We start from the raw sequence: 21,788 nt of genomic DNA on the forward strand, positions 1-21,788 counted from the left end.
CATTCATATGTCAAATCAGAGTCTATTGCCGGTGTTCTGTCGAGAAGTGTCTGCTATCAAGAAGTGCCCTGAAATCGAGATATGCCTCCTACGATGTGTGCTTGTGCCCAGGTCACGTCACTCCAACTGATCGGCAAATCAGCTGAAGTGCGGCTCCGTCCTGCGCATGGGCGGGCACTATTTTATGGAGAGCACTTCGACAGAACAGTCCCAATCGGCTCGACTCCAACTTTGCTGCACCGCACCGATTTCCAAAAGAGGTTCCTGCACTACTTTTTGCCACTTCGGGGCGATTTCAATAGACATCTGTCCATGAACCCGCACAGATGTCTTTCAAGTCGCTCCCTGAAGTCAGACTGAAATGCAGATGAACTCGCACGATTTCAAAGCCGTGTTCAGTGTGAATGAGAGTTAAAGGGAATGTCTCCAATGACTCTCTGCAACAGCAGAGTGGAGGACTATGGACTCTTTTAAAATTTGAACTAGTGTGATATACAGGGCTGCTATTAGAAATTAGAAAGCCTACCTGACAGAGCCCCCCCCCCTTTTTTTTTTAACAGCCTGGTTGGGGGGCTTTTGGTAAAATACTGTATTAGGGGTCTAAACAGACTCCTTATGTCTCACATTTGGGACAGAGGACAGAGATCCCCCCATCCCTCTGCACTCAGAGGCTTCCTGTTCATTCACAAACTGAAGTGTAGCACCTACCCTGATTTTCCGAGAGCCTGATGGTGATTACCGGGGGTAGGGATGGCTGACATACTTTCTCAGGGTGCAGGTTTGTGGGATCGCATAGTAGTCCATTATGTGTCCCTTATCTGACACAGGAGCCAGCGAAGTCACCGCTGTCCCCTGTAGTCTGGAGCATCCATCTTCTCGGTGGGTCTCGCTGCTCCGCCGCTGTCATTTGGCGAAGCCGCGATGCCGCCCTTCCCCCGCATGCGCACGGGAGCCGCCACTCGCGGCATATCGCCGTTGACAGTGGCGTGCGCGCCGTAGACAGCGGTGCCTGTCTTTCGGTAAATATCTCCTAAACCGTGTAGGTTTAGGAGATATTTCTTGGACCTACGGGTAAGCCTTAATCTAGGCTTACCTGTAGGTCAAAGTGGTTTGTAAGGGTTTACAACCACTTTAAGTGTTGCCATTGGAGTGGTGGTTTTTGTCCATTGTGTTAGGTTAAAAGAGGAGGTTAAGTTGAGTAGCTGAGAAGTGGCTGAGGTGTTAACATTGATTTGAATGTTAAAGTCAATGAGAATGATAGAAGGTACTTCAGAGAGGAGAAAGTAGGGTAGCCATGCGAAGAAGTCTTCGAGAAAGCATGACACTGGGTCAGGAGGCTTGTAAATTACTGTAATCCTTGGACAAACTGGAGAAAAAGGACAAATGCACTCCGCTTCAAATAAACAGAGGAAAAGAGGGAGGTGTAGGAAGAACCTGGATGGTGCTTTGTGGGGAGAGAAGTCCCACTCCACCTCCTTTTTGTCTGCTGGATCTGGGTGAGTGACTCCAGTCCAGAGGAGGCCACCACGGGCGAGGGCAACTGGAGAGGCAGTGTCAGATTCCTGGTGCCAGGTTTCGGTAATGGCAAGCAGATTGGGGGAGTTGGAAAGAAAAGGTTATTGACAGAGGTAAGTTTGTTGTAGACTGAGTGGCCATTCCAGAGGGTGCACATAAAGTGGGGCTGACTCTTGGAATCAAGGGAATTGAGATAAGAGAGTGGGAATTACAGCTACTGTCAGAGAAGGTAGACTGGCAATTCTGGGAGTGAGAATTGGCTGGAGGAGGGCCAAGGTTTGGGGAGATATATCCCCAGAAATTGGAAGTAGTAGGAGGGTGAGGGCGGTAAGGTGGGAGTGGGTTTTATACAAAGGCAGGTGCTGCAGTGAAGTGGACGTGGTGACATTGTGTGGGCTCAGAATGAGCAGGAGGTGATAAGTGCAGTAATACTGAGAGGGAAAAAGTGAGGGGGATATGTACAGGCTGTGGGGTGGAGAGGGGGGATGAGAGTTTGAGGAGAGAGGGCATTATTATATAGAAGATTAGTATGAGCATGTTGGAGAGAGGGGGAAGAAGGAAGGCTGAGGGAAAGAAATCAGATGAATGGAACTTCCAGACAACTTGGTGTTGAGCACTAATGTTTGTACTTACTTTTTGTAGAAGTGCCTTAGTGAAAGTGCCATGTTGAATGTGTATGCGTGTTGCAAGTGCCAGGCACTTAACGCCGAAGTGACACTTTATGCAAGAAGTGGAAAACCTACCTTGGCAAGCCATCCCAAGAGTTAAAATAAATGTATACTGGGAGGTTAGCATTTATTCAATTAAGAGCTAATTAACCACTTCAGCCCCCGAAGAATTTACCCCCTTAATAACCAGAGCACTTTTTGCGATTCGTCACTGCGTCGCTTTAACTGACAACCGTGTGGCCGTGCAACAAGGCTCCCAAACAATATTGACATCCTCTTTTTTCCCACAAGTAGAGATTTCTTTTGGTGGTATTTGATCACCTCAGCTGTTTTTACTTTTTGCGCTATAAACAAAAAAATAGCGTCAATTTTGAAAAAACACAATATTTTTTATTTTTTGCTATAATAAATATCCCCCAAAAATATTTAAAAAAACATATTTTTTCCTCAGTTTAGGCCGATACGTATTCTACTACATATTTTTGATAAAAAAAAATCGCAATAAGCATTTATTAATTGGTTTGCGCAAAAGTTATAGCGTCTACAAAATAGGGGATCGTTTTATGGCATTTTTATTGCCAATTTTTTTTACTAGTAATGGCAGCAGTCATCGATTTTTATCGTGACTGCGATATTATGGCGGACATAATCTGTGCCTATTAGTGCCGCCTTAACTATGCCTATCAGTGCCCACCAGTGCAGCCTATCAGTGCCCACCAGTGCAGCCTATCAGTGCCCACCAATGCAGCCCATCAGTGCCCACCAGTGCCGCCTAATCAGCGCACTTCAATGAAGGAGAAAAATGACCCGTTTGCAAAATGTTATAACAAACTATTAAACATGATTTTTATTTTTTTTTGCATCTTTTTTTGTTTGTTTAGCAAAAAATAAAACTCAGAGCTGTAATTAAATACCACCAAAAGAAAGCTCTATTTGTGGGAAAAAAATGATAAAAATGTCATTTGGGTACAGTGTTGTATGGCCGCGCAATTGTCATTCAAAGTGTATCAGCGCTGAAAGCTGAAAATTGGTCTGGGACTGAGGGGGGTTTAAGTGCCCAGTAAGCAAGTGGTTAAGAGAAGAGTTTAGTCAGTGGTTACTGATGGTTGCAGCAGGGCAGATGTGGCTTGCAGACAGGCAAAGTGGCTTTTGTGTTGCAGGGAAAAGTTTAGGCATTTACCGTGTTGAAAGCGCCCTCATCATTGGTTCCAATGATCACTGAGTACCATTATTTTAATATCAATACAGACACAGATATGACCACAAGGAAACAAACTGTTGATTCAGTATTGTGGTTTGTGAGCGGGTGAACTGGCACAATTTTTTACCTTATACAAAAATTATATGTATACACTATTATATTTTAAAATAACACTCAAATCTCAGACACTGTCCGATTACCGATTACATTGCTGATTTCTGTATTGGGCTTTGTAAATTCTCCCTAATGAATACACAAAACTCCCTTAATCAAGATATACTGTATATCCAAATTTACCCATACGGTATGGGTAAAATTTAGAATTGGCCCTACCATAATGGCTATGACTGACACTAAAACAGCAGTATCTCTAGAGAAGTCATTGACATGTTTGCCATAATCTATTTGTTTAGCAAGTTTAAGTAGTGATGCCCTTGGAACAATAGCAGCTAAGGGTTAGTACCTCAAGTTATAAGCTTCAGCCTATCACTGGTGATGAAACTTTTCTAGTCAATATTGGCATGCCTCAATGTGTGTTGTTTTGCCTACAGTAATTTTGATCATCCTAGTGAATGCTGTTACTCTCAGGACAAAAAGACACTGCTGTTACTTAGTAGGCAATGACTTCATAAAGCATTCAACAAAGGAAGTTGAACCTATCCCAGCATTTCCTCACTGTTCATGTCTTGGAAGTTAAGTCTTCGTTATAACGCAAAGTCAATGTCACGCCATGGCTTCTATCGTTTGTTTGGACCAACCTCTCATGACTGACATCATCAGAGCCTTTGAACGCCCTGCCTCCCCTATTAAGGGATCCTCATTCTTCTACAAAGTGATTAGCAACACACAGAACCACAAGAAATTACCAGTTATGGAAAAGTGCGAACAGACCCTAACCTTCTCGGCAAACTTAACAACGTGGTACCAAGCATCACGCCTCCCCTTTAAAAGTTTCGAAGTGTCTATCAAACTCGGAAATGGTACAAAAACTGCTCCACGAATGGTATCAAACACCGACTAAACTAACCCGTTTTTCACCCTTCCAATCGCCTGCTTGCTGGAGGAAATGTGGCAACGTCGGATCAAATATCCACATCTGGTGGTCCTGCCCCAAACTTTCCCCTTTATGGCACTTTGTTCAACCCCTCTTCACCAACCTTACTGGCAACTCCACAAACATCACACCCCAACTGGCTCTCCTAGGCCTGGAGTTGGATGCTTGGGACATTCAATACCATGTCACCCTCATCCACATCCTAATCGCAGCTAGACTTTCGATATCAAGAAACTGGAACAGGACTCTTTACCCTCTCCTCAATTCATTCTTCAGACCCTCCATCAACACCTACAATTGGAGCTCATGTTTGCCAAAGCAAACCTAAACCTACCTAAATTCCAAAAGGACTGGGCACCCTGGCTCAAGCACAATCAACTGGATATTACCTTCTTACTCTACTAACTTCATACCATCTCATTAACACGGATTACGCCACATTCCTGCGCTCGTCTTATATATCATCCTCATCTATACCAATGCGACCCAATTTCATCTCCTAGTACAATTACCTCCCCTGCTGGAATGGACTTACATTTGGCTACACGTAGATCTATGGAACTTTTATTCAATAAGGCATATTGGACTTAATATCATCATTGTTCACTTTCTTATGTAACACAATGATACAGCTCTACAACTATACTGCATGTATACTTTGAAATTCTTCAATAAAAAACGTTCTAAGTAAAAAAAACTAATAAAAAACTCAACTTCAGCCAAAATGTAATTAAAGCAAAAGTTCTATCTGCTGATTTTTCCCTTTATTGCATCAATCATTTTTGACCCAGTGACATCCTCACTACTTCTCATCTCTTTGCTTCTCTGGGAGAAGCTCACAGTGTGCACTGAAATCAAAGTAAGCTATTTCAGTATAGAAAGGGAGCCTGTAAAACTGTTCAAGATTAAAGGGAGCGCTGAAGTTCATCTTTGAAGGGTTAGATCCTCTGTCAAGTATTGATATTGTTGTTTTTCCCAGTTTAAAATTTCCCATCACATTCTGTTCTGAGTGACAATGGATATCAGGACAAACAGGGTCTATCTCCCCAGTGGGGTTGGAAATAAAAACCTGGCAGAGGTTATAAACCATCCCCATTTATTCCAAAATTTATAAAAGATTGGCTTCACATTTACTTTAATGATAGGCAAATTTATGAGGATTATGTACATATGAGAAAACAAAACAAAGGCAATAAAAGGTATGACATGTACTGTAATAGTACAAATATCATATATAATTAATACAATTAGAAACTTTTTCAAATAAATAATATAAAATAGAAGTAATAACTATGTTTGTAAAAAGTATTTTTTATTTAAACTGGAGTGTTATTTAAAAGACCATACAATATTTCAGGTTTAACTATAAAAAGTTCTAAGTAAATGAAACAACTGTTAATAAGAGTTAATAAGAGTTTTATTTTTCAAATCCAATATGTTATTTTAAATAGAAATTTAAAAAGACACATGGTTAAATGAATGGTTAATATAGACACATTAAACAATTAATTTTACATTTATATTTCTATGTTGTGCATAAAGGAGTAATGACAATGTAAAAAAAAAAAAAAAGAAGAAGTAAAATAGTAGAATATTATTTTTAATAAAAAATATGTAAAACTATTAGACCAACATTTTTATTCAAATATAATGCTATTCAAATCCAATGCATTACTTTGAAAACAAATTAAAAAATACACATTTAATGAATGGTTAATAAAGACATCTTAAACAATTATTTTAAAATGTATATTTTTATGTTGGGCCTAAAGGAGTATTGATGGTGTCATATACAAAAAGAGTCAAATAGTGCAAAATATTTTTTTATTTAAATAAGAAATTGTAGAACTATCAGACCTTAATTTCTAGTCAAATAAATGTATTTTACCTGAGTACTGTATTTATCGATGTATAACATGCGTCGGCGTATAACATGCACCCCAAATTTAGGAGGGAAGTTTAAGGAAAAAAAATTACATTTAAATGCCCATCAATGCAGCTTTAGCAGTGTCCATCTGCAGCCTTGTCTGTGTCATTGCAGCCTTGTGCCATTGCAGCCTTGTATCATTGCAGCCTTGTGCCATTGCAGCCTTGTGCCATTGCAGCCTTGTGTCTTTTCAGCTTTGTGCCATTGTAGCCTTGTATCATTGCAGCTTTGTGCAATTGCAGCCTTGTATCATTGCAGCCTTGTGCCATTGCAGCTTTGTGTCTTTGCAGCCTTGTGTCATTGCAGCCTTGTGTCATTGCAGCCTTGTGTCTTTTCAGCTTTGTCTAATTGTAGCCTCGGATCATTGCAGCATTGTGCCATTGCAGCTTTGTGTCTTTGCAGCCTTGTGTCATTGCAGCCTTGTATCATTGCAGCCTTGTATCATTGCAGCCTTGTGCCATTGCAGCCTTGTGCCATTGCAGCCTTGTGTCTTTTCAGCTTTGTGCCATTGTAGCCTTGTATCATTGCAGCTTTGTGCAATTGCAGCCTTGTATCATTGCAGCCTTGTGCCATTGCAGCTTTGTGTCTTTGCAGCTTTGTGTCTTTGCAGCCTTGTGTCATTGCAGCCTTGTGTCATTGCAGCCTTGTGTCTTTTCAGCTTTGTGCCATTGTAGCCTTGGATCATTGCAGCATTGTGCCATTGCAGCTTTGTGTCTTTGCAGCCTTGGGTCATTGCAGCCTTGTATCATTGCAGCCTTGCCCAGTGTCTTTGCAGCCTTGTGCCATTGCAGCCTTGTGCCATTGCAGCCTTGTGTCTTTGCAGACTTGTGTCATTGCAGCCTTGTGTCATTGCAGCCTTGTATCATTTCAGCCTTGTGCCACTGCAGCCTTGTGTCATTGCAGCCTTGTGTCATTGCAGCCTTGTATCATTGCAGCCTTGTGCCTTTTCAGCTTTGTATCATTGCAGCCTTGTGCTATTGCAGCCTTGTGCCATTGCAGCCGTGTGTCATTGCAGCCGTGTGTCATTGCAGCCGTGTGTCATTGCAGCCTTGTGTCTTTGCAGCCTTGTGCCATTGCATCCTTGTGCCATTGCATCCTTGTGCCATTGCATCCTTGTGCCATTGCAGCTTTGTGACTTTGCAGCCTTGTTTATTTGCAGCCTTGTGTCATTGCAGCCTTGCCCAGTGTCTTTGCAGCCTTGTGCCATTGCAGCTTTGTGTCTTTGCAGACTTGTGTCATTGCAGCTTTGTATAATTTTAGCCTTGTGCCACTGCAGCCTTGTGCGGAGCACTGCGCCCTGATCCCACCTAGCTGTGTGATAATAGCAAATGAGTATTCGCTACTTTCACTCTAAATTTCCGACCCCCAATCAGGAGGCGGGTTGTGAGACCCATTTCCCAATTGGCCAAAATGTCAGGCGATCCTATTGGGATGCCTAGCGCATGGCAGAAGCCATGGAGAAAGCCACTGGAGGAGCAAACACTGGAGCCACTGCCCGCACCCCGCCACCCAGGTGGCGTCCGCGCGCTGTGCTGGAGGACACCATAGCTGGGGTAAGTGCTGCACTGCCTGCTGGCTGGGGGGGGGGGGCTTGGTAGTGCCACACCACCGGCCACCCGGGGGGGGGGTTGTTTGCTGTCCAAAAAAACAACAACAACCAGCTGCCACTGTGTACTATTATCACAGTTAAGTATTCACTTATGATGTATTTTTACAACACAGTTACTACAAGTACCTGAATACTGTATGTCTTTAGCTTCATATTTTCCTCTGAAAGAAGCTTAGCTGTCTCAGCTATCTTCTATTAAATACAAAAACAACTCCACCCCTATAATAAAGAGGTGAGGGGAAAGTGTTCTGTAGTCAGGATGACGTGACAACACTGCTACGCCATGGGCAAAGGAAATGGTCACTTTAAAAGTGACGTGTAAAGCCAAAACCCGTTTTTGTTTTGGATAGAGTGGAGAATGGAGAATGGCTCGGATATTTTGGGAAGATTTCCACTCATAAACACAACAGGAAGTTAGAGAAAATCTTTCCAAAATGAGAAAGAAAATCCAGTTTCCACTGGAATGTGTGTGTCTCCAATGGATGTTTTCCCTTTTAATCCTGTTCCAGTGACAACTCAAAAATGTTGGATTTCCCATCACATTCTGTTCTGAGTGACATGAGGACAAACTGAAAGAGTATATCTCCCCAGTGGAGTTGAAAATAAAAACCTGGCCGAGTTTCTAAGCCATTTATTCACAATTACATTTTAAAAAGAATGTTCAACTCTCACACTGACTCTGTATCAAACTTTGGAATCTCCCCCTAAAGAGTACCCAAGACTCCCATAATCAAAATATGCTGTATATCCCATTCTAAACTTTGACCATACCGTAATAGGTATGACACTGTATGTCACTAAAGCAGCAGCATCTCTAGGCAAGTCACTGACAGGTTTGCCACAATTCATTTGACCATGTTGCAGTAGTAATGCCCATGGAACAATAGCAGCTATAGAGCTAAGGGGTAGTACCTCAAGTTTTAAGCTTCAGTCTTTCACTACTGATGAAGCTTTTCTAGTCAATAGCAGTACGCCTCAATTGTGCTCTTTTGCCTGCAGTAATACTGCTCATTGTAGTAATTGTATCACTCTCAGAACAAACGGCACTACTGTGATTTAGTAGGCACTTAGTACAACATGCCAACTAGTAGGCAATGACTTCATAAAGCAGTCAAAGGAAGTGGAACCTCTCCCTTCATCTCAAACTCCTCTCTGTTCAAGATCCGGAAGTTGAGTCTTCGATATAATGCAGGGTGCATAGTCCGGAAGTTTCGGGTGGCCTCGTACATTTTACTGAGCACAGGGGCCAATGGTTCAAAACCTGCTGTATCTGCAAGCCACTGGTTGTACTCCCACTGGTTTGTTCCAAGACGGTGAAGATATTTTAAATGTATCCCAGAATTCTGAGTTTTTAAGACATCTTCACGGGATTCTAAAAGCAATTTCTCTGGAGGCGGCAGCTGGAATTTACCCTCCAGTACAGACAGAAAAAACTGTGCCTGGCAATGAAACAATGGGAAAGGGATCACAATTTTAACAGCTCCGATGAAGCCCAGAGTAGGGTAGCGAGCATGAATGAGGTGCTTGTAGAGTGGAGGGAGATGACCCTGTTCCACATTAGTTCCCACAATGTCTTCATCCTCCAACAAGTCCACTGTAGGAAGGGCTGATTTCACATTTAGAGTTTCATTTACCTGATGGTTTTCATCATTTTTTTTAAACCCTTTCCCAGATCCTAGTTCTTCAAGTCCATCTACATCTTTTCTCACCACCTTAGCTCTCTGGTCTATCTTCTGGTTGGTCATTGTGTCACTGCCAGTCAACAAGAATGGGTAGGTATATTTATAACCAGTACAGAAAATCAAAGTGTCAGCCATTATTTCTGTCCCATCTTCACAAATCAGGCTATTTGCAGTGGCCCGCACAACTGGAGGCACAAATGAAAGGTTTGCTGGTGGGATCCACTGTAATGAAGAACCCCGGTGGCTCAGATAGACATGCTTAGCATGTGGAGACAGCTCTAGTGCAATATCAATTCCAGATGGTCCTGCACCCAGGATGACAACTGAACGGGAAGAGTAGACCTCTGGGTAGCGATAATAATGGCTGTGCAACACTTGACCTGAAAAAAGTGTGGGAACCAATTAGTGACTGGTTACAGATAAAATTTTACTTTAATAAAAAATTTATATCATCATTTCTAGTCTGTTATATAAGGTTCTAATAATCATCTATCTCAATTGTACAGTACAGGGCACAGGCTGGATATGGTATGGAAAACCAACCCATCTGGTGCTCAAGGACTTCTTCTCAGAAAATATACCATGTAACAAGAAAAGTGTTTAGCATAACACAAATCCTCCAAATCTTCATTTTATTTAAACAACGATAAAACCAACCAATCGTTCAACGGGCTTCTGCCTCACAGGGTCTTAATCATAACTTTATGGACAAGCTTACCCCATTTCCACACCCTTCTCTGTGAGTACCCCAAAGAGGAATACCTTTACTGATAGCAGTGGCAGAAATTTAGGAACTGAGGCAAAAGCTCAGATATTTATGCAAACACTCAAACCACTAATGCCGCGTACACACGGTCGAACTGTTTGACGTACTTAGTCCGTCATACAATCCGACGGACAATCCAGCGTACTTTCCACTGAACGGACTTGACCACACACGGATACACAAACAGTCCGACAAAAGCTTGCGCGATGACGTACAGCACATACGACGGGACTAGAAATAGGAAGTCCAAGACACAGCAAAGCCCTGTAAATCCTTTCTGGGCATGCGCCATTCTTAGTCCGTCGGACTAGCATACTGACGACCGCATTGTCCGCTGAAACCAAAGTAAGACGGAAAGATTTTTGGAAAAACCGAAATTCTTAGTACTCCGGACTGCACGCTGAAAAAGTCAGCTGAAGCCCACACACGAGCGGATTGTCCACTGAAATGTGTTTCAACGGACTAAGTACGTCAAACAGTTCGACCGTGTGTACGCGGCGTAAGAGTGGCAATGCTTTCTGAGTACTGAAGCAAGACCTTATTTTTAACACTGCTCTCTACGTTCAAACAAATAAAATAAAAATTCATTATGACCAGGTTAGTCCTCAAAAGATTTTCACCCCTCGAAGAATCATGCAAAGCTCTATCTAGTGGAAAAAGAGTTCACAAAAAAAGCAGAATGTCCTGGTAGTAGACCCTGCCATCTCAGGCTAAAACAAACATTTTACTGTGCCTATAGAAGATGCTCCTCCAGTTAAGGATTCTTCTGATAGAAAATATGAGATGCTCTTAACGGTGCTCTTTTCTCTCACAGGCCCTGCTCTGCAATCCCGATCAATGCAATTTCTGTTTGTCAAACCACAGCTAATTGGACTGGGGCAATGAACAACCAACAGGATCCTGTCTTCAAGCATCGAAGTCTGGAGAAACATTTACAGACAGCACTCTCCACCTTTTGTATTGATGCCCTAGAACACATCATGACTTAAATATCCAGAATGGCTCATGTTTCTGCCCAAATGCACAGACTCTTATGGCTAAAAGCCTGGTCAGCTAAAGCTGCTTCAAAAAACACGCCTCACACATATGACTGTAGTGGTAACCCCGTAGGGGCTGCTGAATGATGTGACCCACCTGTCAGCCTGCCCATTCACTTCCAGACACTCCAAGACAGTGAACAAGACATTAAGCTTTGTTTTTTTGTATTTTATTGAGGGATTAGAACTTGGATGGGGTTAAGAAATTCATAGGATGCCCAGAAAAGATTCCTGCTTGGTTTGGGACAATCTAGATATGCTCCTCTTGCACACTTGCTGCAGACTATCTCTCCTTCTCCCTCCAGCACAATTCTTCAGGCGCAGCAAGCACATGGTTAGGCTGAACAACGATTTCAGCCAGGCCTTAGAAGAAGTGGAGACATGGAAGACATGGATGAGCGAGTTTAAGGTGGAGGAACTTGACTGATCTCAACCTGATAGAACACCTTTGGGATGAATTAGAGCGGAGACCGTGAGCCAGGCCTTCTCGTTCAACATCAATGCCTGACCTCACAAATGCGCTTCTGGAAGAATAGTCAAACATTCCCATAGACACACTCCTAAACCTTGTGGATGGCCTTCCCAGAAGAGTTGAAGCTATTAAAGCTGCAAAAGGTGGGCCAACTGAATATTGAACTCTACAGACTAAGACTGGGATGCCATTAAAGTTCATATGCGTGTAAAGGCAGGCTTCCCAATACTTTTTACAATTTGTTGTGTGTGTGTGTGTGTATATACATTATATATATACACACACACACACACACACACACACACACACACACACACACACACACACACACACACACACACACACTTTATAAGCTGTAGAAGAGGACTGCTGCTATGCTAAATGAAATACCACGCCAACATGGTAACACAAATATTAACACACATAATTCCTACCAGTGGTGTGATTGCAGATCTGACAGGGGAACAGGTAACTATTTAAATACCAGCAGCTTTCACTCATTGTGGTCCTCACTCCAATTGAGGTCTGAATAGGGGAAAGTCTACATTCCAATGTAGATTATTTGCACTGCCCAGGGGGGTGAATGTCCACCTGCCTTTCAGCCCAAGCACTCTGAACCTTCTTTACCATTCCAGTCAGGGGCGTACTAAGTGGGGGGGCGGGGGTGCGTGCCGCCCCGGGTGCCACACACTGGGGGGGGGGTGTCAGGCCAGCGCCCCCCCCCCCCGCAACTGAAGTGTCAGACAGCGCCGTGCCTCGGGTTCGCAGCCCACACAGAGAGAGCCCGAGGCACTGGCAGTGGGCGGCATTGCAGGGGGGGGGTGCGAGCAGCACCCGAGTGGAGTGACATCAGCTGGCTCAGTAACCCGGCACAATAATCCCCTTCTCTCTCTGTGGTCGTGTCGCGCGGCCGTTCTGATCAGTCTCGGGCAGCGGCTGTCACTCACAGCCGAGCAGAGTGAAGCCGCCTCCCCCTCCTCTATGCACAGCACTGTGTAGACAAGGAGGGGGAGGCGGCTTCACTCTGCTCGGCTGTGAGTGACAGCCGCTGCCCGAGACTGATCAGAACAGCGCGACGTGAGTCACGCGACCACAGAGAGAAGGGGATTATTGCGCCGGGTCCCGGATCACTGAGCCGACAGGTGACACTTCACTTGGGTGCTGCCCATACCTCCCCCCTGCAATGCCGCTGCCTTGGGCTCGAGGTACACTATGGGTCCTTAGGGGAGGCTGTGCACTGTAGGGGGGTTCTTTACTGTGGTGGGTCCTGCACTGTAGGGGGGTCTGCACTGTAGGGGGGGTCCTGCACTGTAGGGGGTCCTGCACTGTAGGGGGGGGTCCTGCACTGTAGATGGGGTCCTGCACTGTAGGGGGGTTCTGCACTGTAGGGGGGTCCTGCACTGTAGGGGGTCTGCACTGTAGGGGGGGTCCTGCACTGTAGGGGGGGTCCTGCACTGTAGGGGGGTCCTGCACTGTAGAAGGGGTCCTGCACTGTAGGGGGGTCCTGCACTGTAGGGGGTCCTGCACTGTAGGGGGGTCCTGCACTGAAGGGGTCCTGCACTGTAGGGGGGGTCCTGCACTGTAGGGGGGGTCCTGCACTGTAGGGGGGTCCTGCACTGTAGGGAGGTCCTGCACTGTAGAAGGGGTCCTGCACTGTAGGGGGGTTCTGCACTGTAGGGGGGTCCTGCACTGTAGGGGGGTCCTGCACTGTAGAAGGGGTCCTGCACTGTAGGGGGGGTCTGTACTGTAGGGGAAGATTCAGCACTGTAGGGGGGTCTGTAGGGGAGTCTGTACTGTAGGGGGGTCTGCGCTGTAGGGGGAGGGGTCTGTACTGTAGGAGGGTCTGCACTGTAGGGGGGGGTCTGCGCTATAGGGTGGAGGGGTCTGTACTGTAGGAGGGTCTGCACTGTAGGGGAGGATTCTGTACTGTAGGGGGGTCTACACTGTAGATGGGGGTCTGTATGGTAGGGAGGGGGGTCTGCACTGTAGGGGATCTGTGTAACATGCAGAGGGTCCAGAGCTGTGAGGGGCTGTGTAATGTAAAGGGGTGCAGAGGTGCAGGGTGCTGTGTAATGTAAAGGGGTCCAGAGGTACAAGGGCTGTGTAATGTAAAGGGGTCCAGAGGTTCAGGGTGCTGTGTAATGTAAAGAGATCCATAGGTACAAGGGCTGTGTAATGTAAAGAGGTCAGGAGGTTCAGGGTGCTATGTTATGTAAAGGGGTCCAGAGGTACAAGAGCTGTGTAATATAAAGGGGTCCAGAGATGCAGGCTGCTGTGTAATGTAAAGGGGTCCAGAGGTGCAGGCTGCTGTGTAATGTAAAGGGGTCCAGAGGTGTAGGCTGCTGTGTAATGTAAAGAGGTCCTTAGGTGCAAGGTCCTGTGTAATGTAAAGGGGTCCAGAGGTGCAGGGTGCTGTGTAATTTAAAGGGGTCCAGAGGTGCAGTTGTGGAGAAGGGGGGTACACAGTAGTGACAAAAAGATATTGAAGGATGCAGAGGTATGCAGGGGACACGGTGGGTGTTTTTACATTTTATGGTGGGGGTGCCAGATATAGGATCCGCCCCGGGTGCCAAATGCTCTAGGTACGCCCCTGATTCCAGTACCTAGTAAAATTAACATTTCAGCTGGTGTGCAAGGAATGATGGAAAGGAAATAAAATAAAATATGTAGTGCTAAGCATATAGGTGACCCTTTTACTTTGCCCACCTTTGGCAAATGAAAAACAGTGGAATCTTGGATTATGAGCATAATCCGTTCCAGGAGAATGCTTGTAATCTAAAGCACTTGCATATCAAAGCGAGTTTCCCCATAAAAGTCAATGGAAGCGAAGATAATTCATTCCCCATTGACTTCTATTGTATGCAGTACTGCATGTGGCCAAAGGAGGGGGGGGCGCCGGAGAGACTTGGAAATTTTCGGAGATGACTCGAATGCACTCGTAAACCCTCAGAAAGGCTCGGAAATGTAATCTTAGTGGTCACTAGATCAACTATCTCCACTGCATTTCACATCACATTCCATATCAGTGTCAATGGTCAGCAAGACAAACACACAAGCTTTAGGATTACATAAACTTGATACCTAACACCTCTCTATAGGATTGTATGCATTTGGAGGTGGCCTGAAGACCTTCTTAACCACTTCTGCCCAGGAAGGATTTGCCCCCTTCATGACCAGGCCATTTTTTGTGATACGGCACTGTGTCACTTTAACTGACAATTGCGTGGTCGTGCGACGTTGTACCCAAACAAAATTGATGTTCTTTTTTTCCCCACAAATAGAGCTTTCTTTTGGTGGTATTTGATCACATCTGTGGGTTTTCATTTTTTGCGCTATAAACAAAAAAAGACTTTCAATTTTGAAAAATATTTTTTACTTTCTGCTATAATACATATCCAAAAAAATATATTAAAAAAAACTAATTTATTCATCAGTTTAGGCCAATATGTATTCTGTTACATATTTTTGGTAAAAAAAAAAAAATCACAATAAGCGTATATTGATTGGTTTGTGCAAAAGTTATAACGTCTACAAAATAGGGGATAGGTTTATGGAATTCTATTATTTTTTTAATGTTTTTACTGGTAATGGCGTTGATCTGCGGTTTTTAGCGGGACTGCGACATTGCGGCGGACAAATCTGACCCCAAGTGTCACATTTTAGGGACCAGTGGCATTATTACATTGATCAGTGCCTTAAAAATGCACTGGTCAACGTATAAATGATACTGTCAGGGAAGGGGTTAACACTAAGGGGCGATCAAGGGGTTAACTGTGTTCCCTGGGTGTGTTCTAACTGTATGGGGCTGGCTGCCTGGGACAACAAAAAGATCGCTGTTCCTGATCATTAGGAACAGCAGATGTCAGAGTTGTCCCTGTCAGAATGGTAATCTGTCTTATTTACATAAGTTACATCCCCGTTCTGCCGCTCCTCACCGCAATCGCGGGTGGCTGGCAGACATCATATCCATGGGACCCGCGGGTGCGGTGTGCAGCGGGCGTGCCCCCGCAGTCTAACATGCATGGACCGACGTAAGGGTACGCCGGTTTGCACAGGAGAGCTGACCTGCCGCAGTATATACACTGTGGCTGGTCGGCAAGTGGTTAAAATATATGTAAAGCCAAAACCTTTACGCTTTTGTTTTCCATGGAGTAGAGAACAGCTAAAAAACCTTTCAGGCATTTGGGGAGTTTTTTCTCAGAGAGACAATAGGAAGTGGAAGAAAACATCCCACAAGTTAGATTTACATAAAAAAAAGCTCTCTGGTTTTGTATCTGACTTTGTACATTGACCCTACTTGAGTATAGAAGACTATCATGATATACACCCTATTCTAAAATTCTGACAATACCATATTGGGTAAAACTGACACTAAGGTAGCAGGATCTCTAAGGGAGTCACCAACAGGCTTGACACTCGTTTTTTTCTTCTTCTTCTTCTTGAGCGTGCTATATGGTGTGCAAAAACTAAACAAAAGTGAACAAAAAAGTGTTTTTAGTTTGTGTCTTTGGACCCCCTCCCTGACCCCCCAGAGTGCAAGACTCCCGAAGGAGTAAGACACACTCCGGTCCACATAGCCAAAAGGTCCAGCAGACCCCTCTCTTCATAAGACAAAGCAGACTAATGAGTACTAGGTGGAGGACTTTTCAGAAGAGAGATCCCTCAAGGCAGGGGAGAAAGGAACCTTATGGCCATACGTCTACCCCTAGACTTCAGGGTAGGTCCAAAGACCCACACCCTACAATTCACAGTCCAATTACTGAACAAATTGTAGTAGTAATGCCCTTGGAGCAAAACCCCTAATGCCCCATACACACGATCGGAAATTCCGCCAGCAAAACGCTGATGATGCTCCACTGGACTTTTACTGGCGGAATTTTGGCCAGCAAAAGATTGAGACCATGTTCTCAATTTTTCGGTCAGAAAAAATTCAGATCGAAAATTTCGATAGTCTCTACAAATTCCAACAGACAAAATTCCTAAGCATGCTCAGAAACAATTTGACGCATGCTCGGAAGCATTGTAATTTTGTGTGACCGTGTATGCAAAATAGTTTGAGCGGAATACCTTCGGAATTCTGTCGGAAAGCCATCAGAGCTTTTTCCAACCAAAATTCCGATTGTGTGTACATGGCATTAGAAGGTAAGAGTTCCTATAAGTTTTAGGCTGCAACACTTAACACTGATGGAGATTAAACTTTTCTAGTTTATAGCAATTCCCTTAAATATGTACTCCTTGCAGGGTTGTCAACTGCCAGTAAATATATTGACCGTTTGTAAAAATCAGTGTTTTTTTTGCCAGTAAATATCAGGGGCTGATAATTTCATGCTCTGTTGACTTTTTGTAATAATCTTGTTTTTACGGTAATAATAACGATATTCGAGAATTCATATTGATGAGAAAAGTTCCAAGAAAGTCCATTTAGTTCTCGTGTAAAAACTCAAAAATTGATTTAACCACTTGAGATCCGCGCTATAGTCAATTGACGGCTACAGCGCGGATCTCCTTTTCCGGGACTACGTCTATTGACGTAGTCCCGTGCACGAGCGGCCTGCGCGCCCCCTGAGGGGTGCGCGCGGCGCGCTCTGTGATCGGCGAGTCTACGAGACTCGCCTGATCACCGATCCGTGCAAGGGGTCGATCCCGACCCCTTATCACGTGATCAGCTGTCAGCCAATGACAGCTGATCATGTGATATAACGGAGCCGGTAATCGGCTATTATTAAAAAGCCGATCACCGGCGGCCGTGATCGGGACATCAGTCCCGATCATGGCCAGCACTGCTAGTGCCCACCTGCAACCCTGTCAGTGCCCACCTGCCCCCTGCCAGTGCAACAATAAAAAAAGTAAGTGCCACCCAGCAGTGCCCATAGTGCCACCCAGCAGTGCCCACAGTGCCACCCAGCAGTGCCCACAGTGCCACCCAGCAGTGCCCACAGTGCCACCCAGCAGTGCCCACAATCTGCCTTAACAAAGGTGCTGCACCCGTGCCACATATCCGTGCCCATCAGTGTCATCTACCAGTGCCCAGCAGTGCCGCCCATCAGTGCCACCTATCAGAGCCACCTTTCAGTCCCATCTATCAGTGGTACCTATCAGTGCCCATCCGTGCCATCTTATGTGCCCATCTTTGCCCATCGGTGCTGCCTTATCTGTGCCTATTTGTGCCGCCTTAACTATGCCTATCAGTGCCCACCAATGCAGCCTATCAGTGCCCACCAATGCAGCCCATCAGTGCCCACCAATGCAGCCCATCAGTGCCCACCAGTGCAGCCTATCAGTGCCGCCTCATGAGCGCACTTCAATGAAGGAGAAAAATGACCCGTTTGCAAAATTTTATAACAAACTTTTAAACATGATTTTTTTTTTTTGCATCTTTTTTTGTTTGTTTAGCAAAAAATAAAACTCAGAGCTGTAATTAAATACCACCAAAAGAAAGCTCTATTTGTGGAAAAAAAATTATAAAAATTTCATTTGTGTACAGTGTTGTATGACCGCGCAATTGTCATTCAAAGTGCATCAGCGCTGAAAGCTGAAAATTGCTCTGGGACTGAGGGGGGTTTAAGTGCCCAGTAAGCAAGTGGTTAATAATAAAAATAGCAAAATATTACAAGAACAATATCAAAGTATAGAATGTCATTAATAATGTAATATATTCTTAAAATGAAGACTGAATCAGATGTGCGTCTGTGTGTAGATGTAACAACAATGTCTTGTCATGTGTGTGTGTAGCTGTCCTCGTGGAGTGAATGTCTGCCCCACAATCTGCTTGTCTGCCCCCTGTTACTAGCTTTTTACTCCTAAAATCAGCCCCCAACTTCTCCTAAAAAAGGGTTGTTTTGTCTTATCGTTACACAGAAAACCGCGGCAAATGGCTTTCTAACTTTCAATCTAACGCCAGATGTTGAAATACAACACCATCTCTATGCAAGTCATTCCACAGGGATGGGCAAAACTGCTATGTGTAAAGTTTTAAACATATACAACATAAGTTTCCTTTAACTTCTAAATCAAATATTACATTTATCATATGTATATTCATTTAAAACGCAATGTTCTTATTAATATCTTAATCAAGAAATATTGTAATATAAAGGACTTATCTCTTAACTAACACATTGAACTTTTACATCTTAAAGTATGTGAATCATTCCTTCTCACAGATGGGGGAAGGTGATATCTCAGCTCACTCTTAATTACTGCCATATGTGGGCTCTCCCAAGAAATGCTTATGAGCTTATAACAGCATATACTTTCAGGAGTATAAACATCTTATATAATTTCACTTTTTCAATACATAGAAGAGATATAAATTTATTTAACTCAATTATTCTGTAAAGATCTCATCCATTCATAAATAGTAATACTTTTTACGTGTAAATCAAGCAAATTACTTTGCTATAGGTGTTGTCAGTGTTTCCATATCATGTTTATACTGATCAAATATTCAGTTTGTTAGTTTTCATTAGGAGTTCTCTAATTTCTCAGGTTGCCAGTAAAAAAACTGTCTCCGCCAGTACGTTTTCCGTCAGTAAAAAATGCTTAGTGAATGTTATCACTGTCAGTGCGGAAGGCACTGATATGATCTAGTAGGCAACTTGTAAGCATGTGACTTCACAAAGCATTCAACAAAGAAAGTGGAACCTCTCCCTTCATCTCAAACTCCTCTCTGTTCAAGATCTGGAAGTTAAGCCTACGGTATAATGCAGGGTCAATATTCCGGGAGTCTCGGGAGGCCTCGAATATTTTACTGAGCACAGGGGCCAATGGCTCAAAACCTGCTGTATCTGCAAGCCATTTCTTGTACTCCCACTGGCTCTCTGCAAGGCGGTGAAGATATTTCAAAGGTATCCCAGAATTCTGGGTTTTTAAGACTTCTTCACGGCATTCTAAAAGCATTTCCTCTGGAGGAGGCAGCTGGCATTTACCCTCCAGTACAGACAGAAAATACTGTGCCTGGCAATGAAACAATGGGAAAGGGATCACAATTTTAACAGCTCCAATGAAGCCCAGAGTAGGGAAGCGAGCATGAAAGAGATGCTTGTAGAGTGGAGGAAGATGACCCTGTTCCCCATTAGTTCCCACAATGTCTTCATCCTCCAACAAGTCCACTATAGGAAAGACTGATTTCACATTAAGTTTTTCAGATGCTAGTTCTTCAAGTTTATCCACATTTTTTCTTGTCAACTTCTCTCTCTGGCCTGTCTTCTGGTTGACCATTATTCCATTGTCATTCAACAAGAATGGGTAGTTATATTTATAACCGGTACAGAAAATCATAGTGTCTGCCATAATTTCTGTTCCATCTTCACAAATAAAACTAGTGGAGGTAGCCCGAACTACTGGAGGCACCAAGGAGATGTTTTCTGGTAGGGTCCACTGTAGAGAAGGACCTCGGTGGCTCAGACTGACAAGCTTAGCATGTGAAGACAGCTCCAGGGCAATATCAATTCCAGATGGTCCTGCACCCAGGAGGATAACAGAGTGCGAAGAGAAGACCTCTGGGTAGCGGTAATAATGGCTGTGCAACACTTGACCTGGAAGAGGCGTGGAAACGACTCACAATAAAACTCTAATTTATACACAGTAGTGCACATCATACAGTGCCTTGAAAAAGTATTCATACCGCTTGAAATTTTACACATCTTGTCATGTCCCAACCACAAAAGTTAATGTATTTTATTGGGATTTTATGTGAGAGACCAACACAAAGTGGCACATAATTGTGAAGTTGAAGGAAAATTATAAATGGTTTTCAAAACGTTTTATAAATATGTAAAAAGTGTGGTGTGCATTTGTATTCAGTCCCCCTGAGTCAATTGTTTGTAAAGCCACCTTTTGCTCCAATTATAGATGCAATTCTTTTTGGGGATGTCTCTACCAGCTTTGCATATCTAGAGAGTGACATTTTTGCACATTGTTTGCAAATTAGCTCAAGCCCTGTCAGATTGGATGGAACGTGTCTGTGAACAGAAATTTTCAAGTCTTGTCACCGATTCTCAACTGGATTTAGGTTTGGACTTTGACTGGGCCATTCTTACACATGAATATGCTTTGATATAAAGTCTAAACCATTCCATTTTAGCTCTGGCTGTATGTTTAGGATGGCTGCCCTGCTGGAAGGTGAACCTCTGCCCCAGTCTCAAGTTTTTTGCAGACTCTAACAGGTTTTCTTCTAAGATTGTCCTGTATTTGGCTCCATCCATCTTCCCATCAACTCTGACCAGCTTCCCTGTCACTACCGAAGAAAAGCATGCTTCCACCACCATGTTTCACGGAGATGGTGTGTTCAGGGTGATGTACAGTGTTAGTTTTCTTCCACACATAACGTTTTGCTTTTGGGCCAAAGGTTTGGGACATGACCCCTCCTCCCCACCCCGCCGCCATCCGGTGCTTCTCTGGGCTCTCTCGTGCCATCGGGGACCCGGAGAAAGAATCAGCCGCTGCTGGATGACAACCATAGAGATTTCCGGTGACCAGATGGTCACCAGTCATCTCTATGACTGTCAGAGGCTGGGGCGCGTCATTATGATGTCATGTCCAAGCCGCAGTTGTAAACAAAGCCTCGATCATGGCTGGTAAGCATGAGATCATGGATTTTTTTCCCGATCTCATGCTTTCCAGCCTGGAAGAGAGAAGCGGGCTCTTGTTGACCCCGCATCTCTCCATAAAGAGGACCTGTCACAAACCATTCCATTCCATTCCTTGTAATAGGAATAAAAAGTGATAAAAAAAAACTGTAAAAGAAAGTGTAAAAATAAAAAAATGAAGTAAAAAAAATGTAAAATGCCTCCGTCCCTGGTAGCTCGCGCTCAAAAGCGAACGCACAGGTAAGTCCCGCCCACACATGTAAACAT

The 21,788-nt window shown here is 44.0% G+C and overlaps 1 protein-coding gene across 2 annotated transcripts in view; it reads right to left on the reverse strand.

Moving 5' to 3' along the window:
• Positions 1 to 8,589: 8,589 nt before the first annotated feature.
• The window catches only part of LOC143961337 (uncharacterized), a 58,233-nt gene continuing 45,034 nt past the window's right edge, over positions 8,590 to 21,788 (reverse strand). Inside the window, exon 8 of one of the 2 annotated variants that reach the window (XM_077470599.1) lies at positions 8,590 to 10,036. In XM_077470599.1, coding sequence (XP_077326725.1) covers positions 9,075 to 10,036 — 962 coding nt within the window. In that variant the 3' untranslated portion in view covers positions 8,590 to 9,074. Of the gene's footprint in view, positions 10,037 to 19,231; positions 20,469 to 21,788 lie in introns of those variants that run through there. The other variant, XM_077470600.1, reaches the window with a different exon arrangement.

This window comes from Lithobates pipiens, unplaced genomic scaffold, assembly GCF_037356315.1.
Source record: "Lithobates pipiens isolate NorthernLeopardFrog02 unplaced genomic scaffold, aLitPip1_a1.2 Scaffold_8, whole genome shotgun sequence".
In the NCBI taxonomy this organism is placed as follows: Eukaryota; Metazoa; Chordata; class Amphibia; order Anura; family Ranidae; genus Lithobates; species Lithobates pipiens.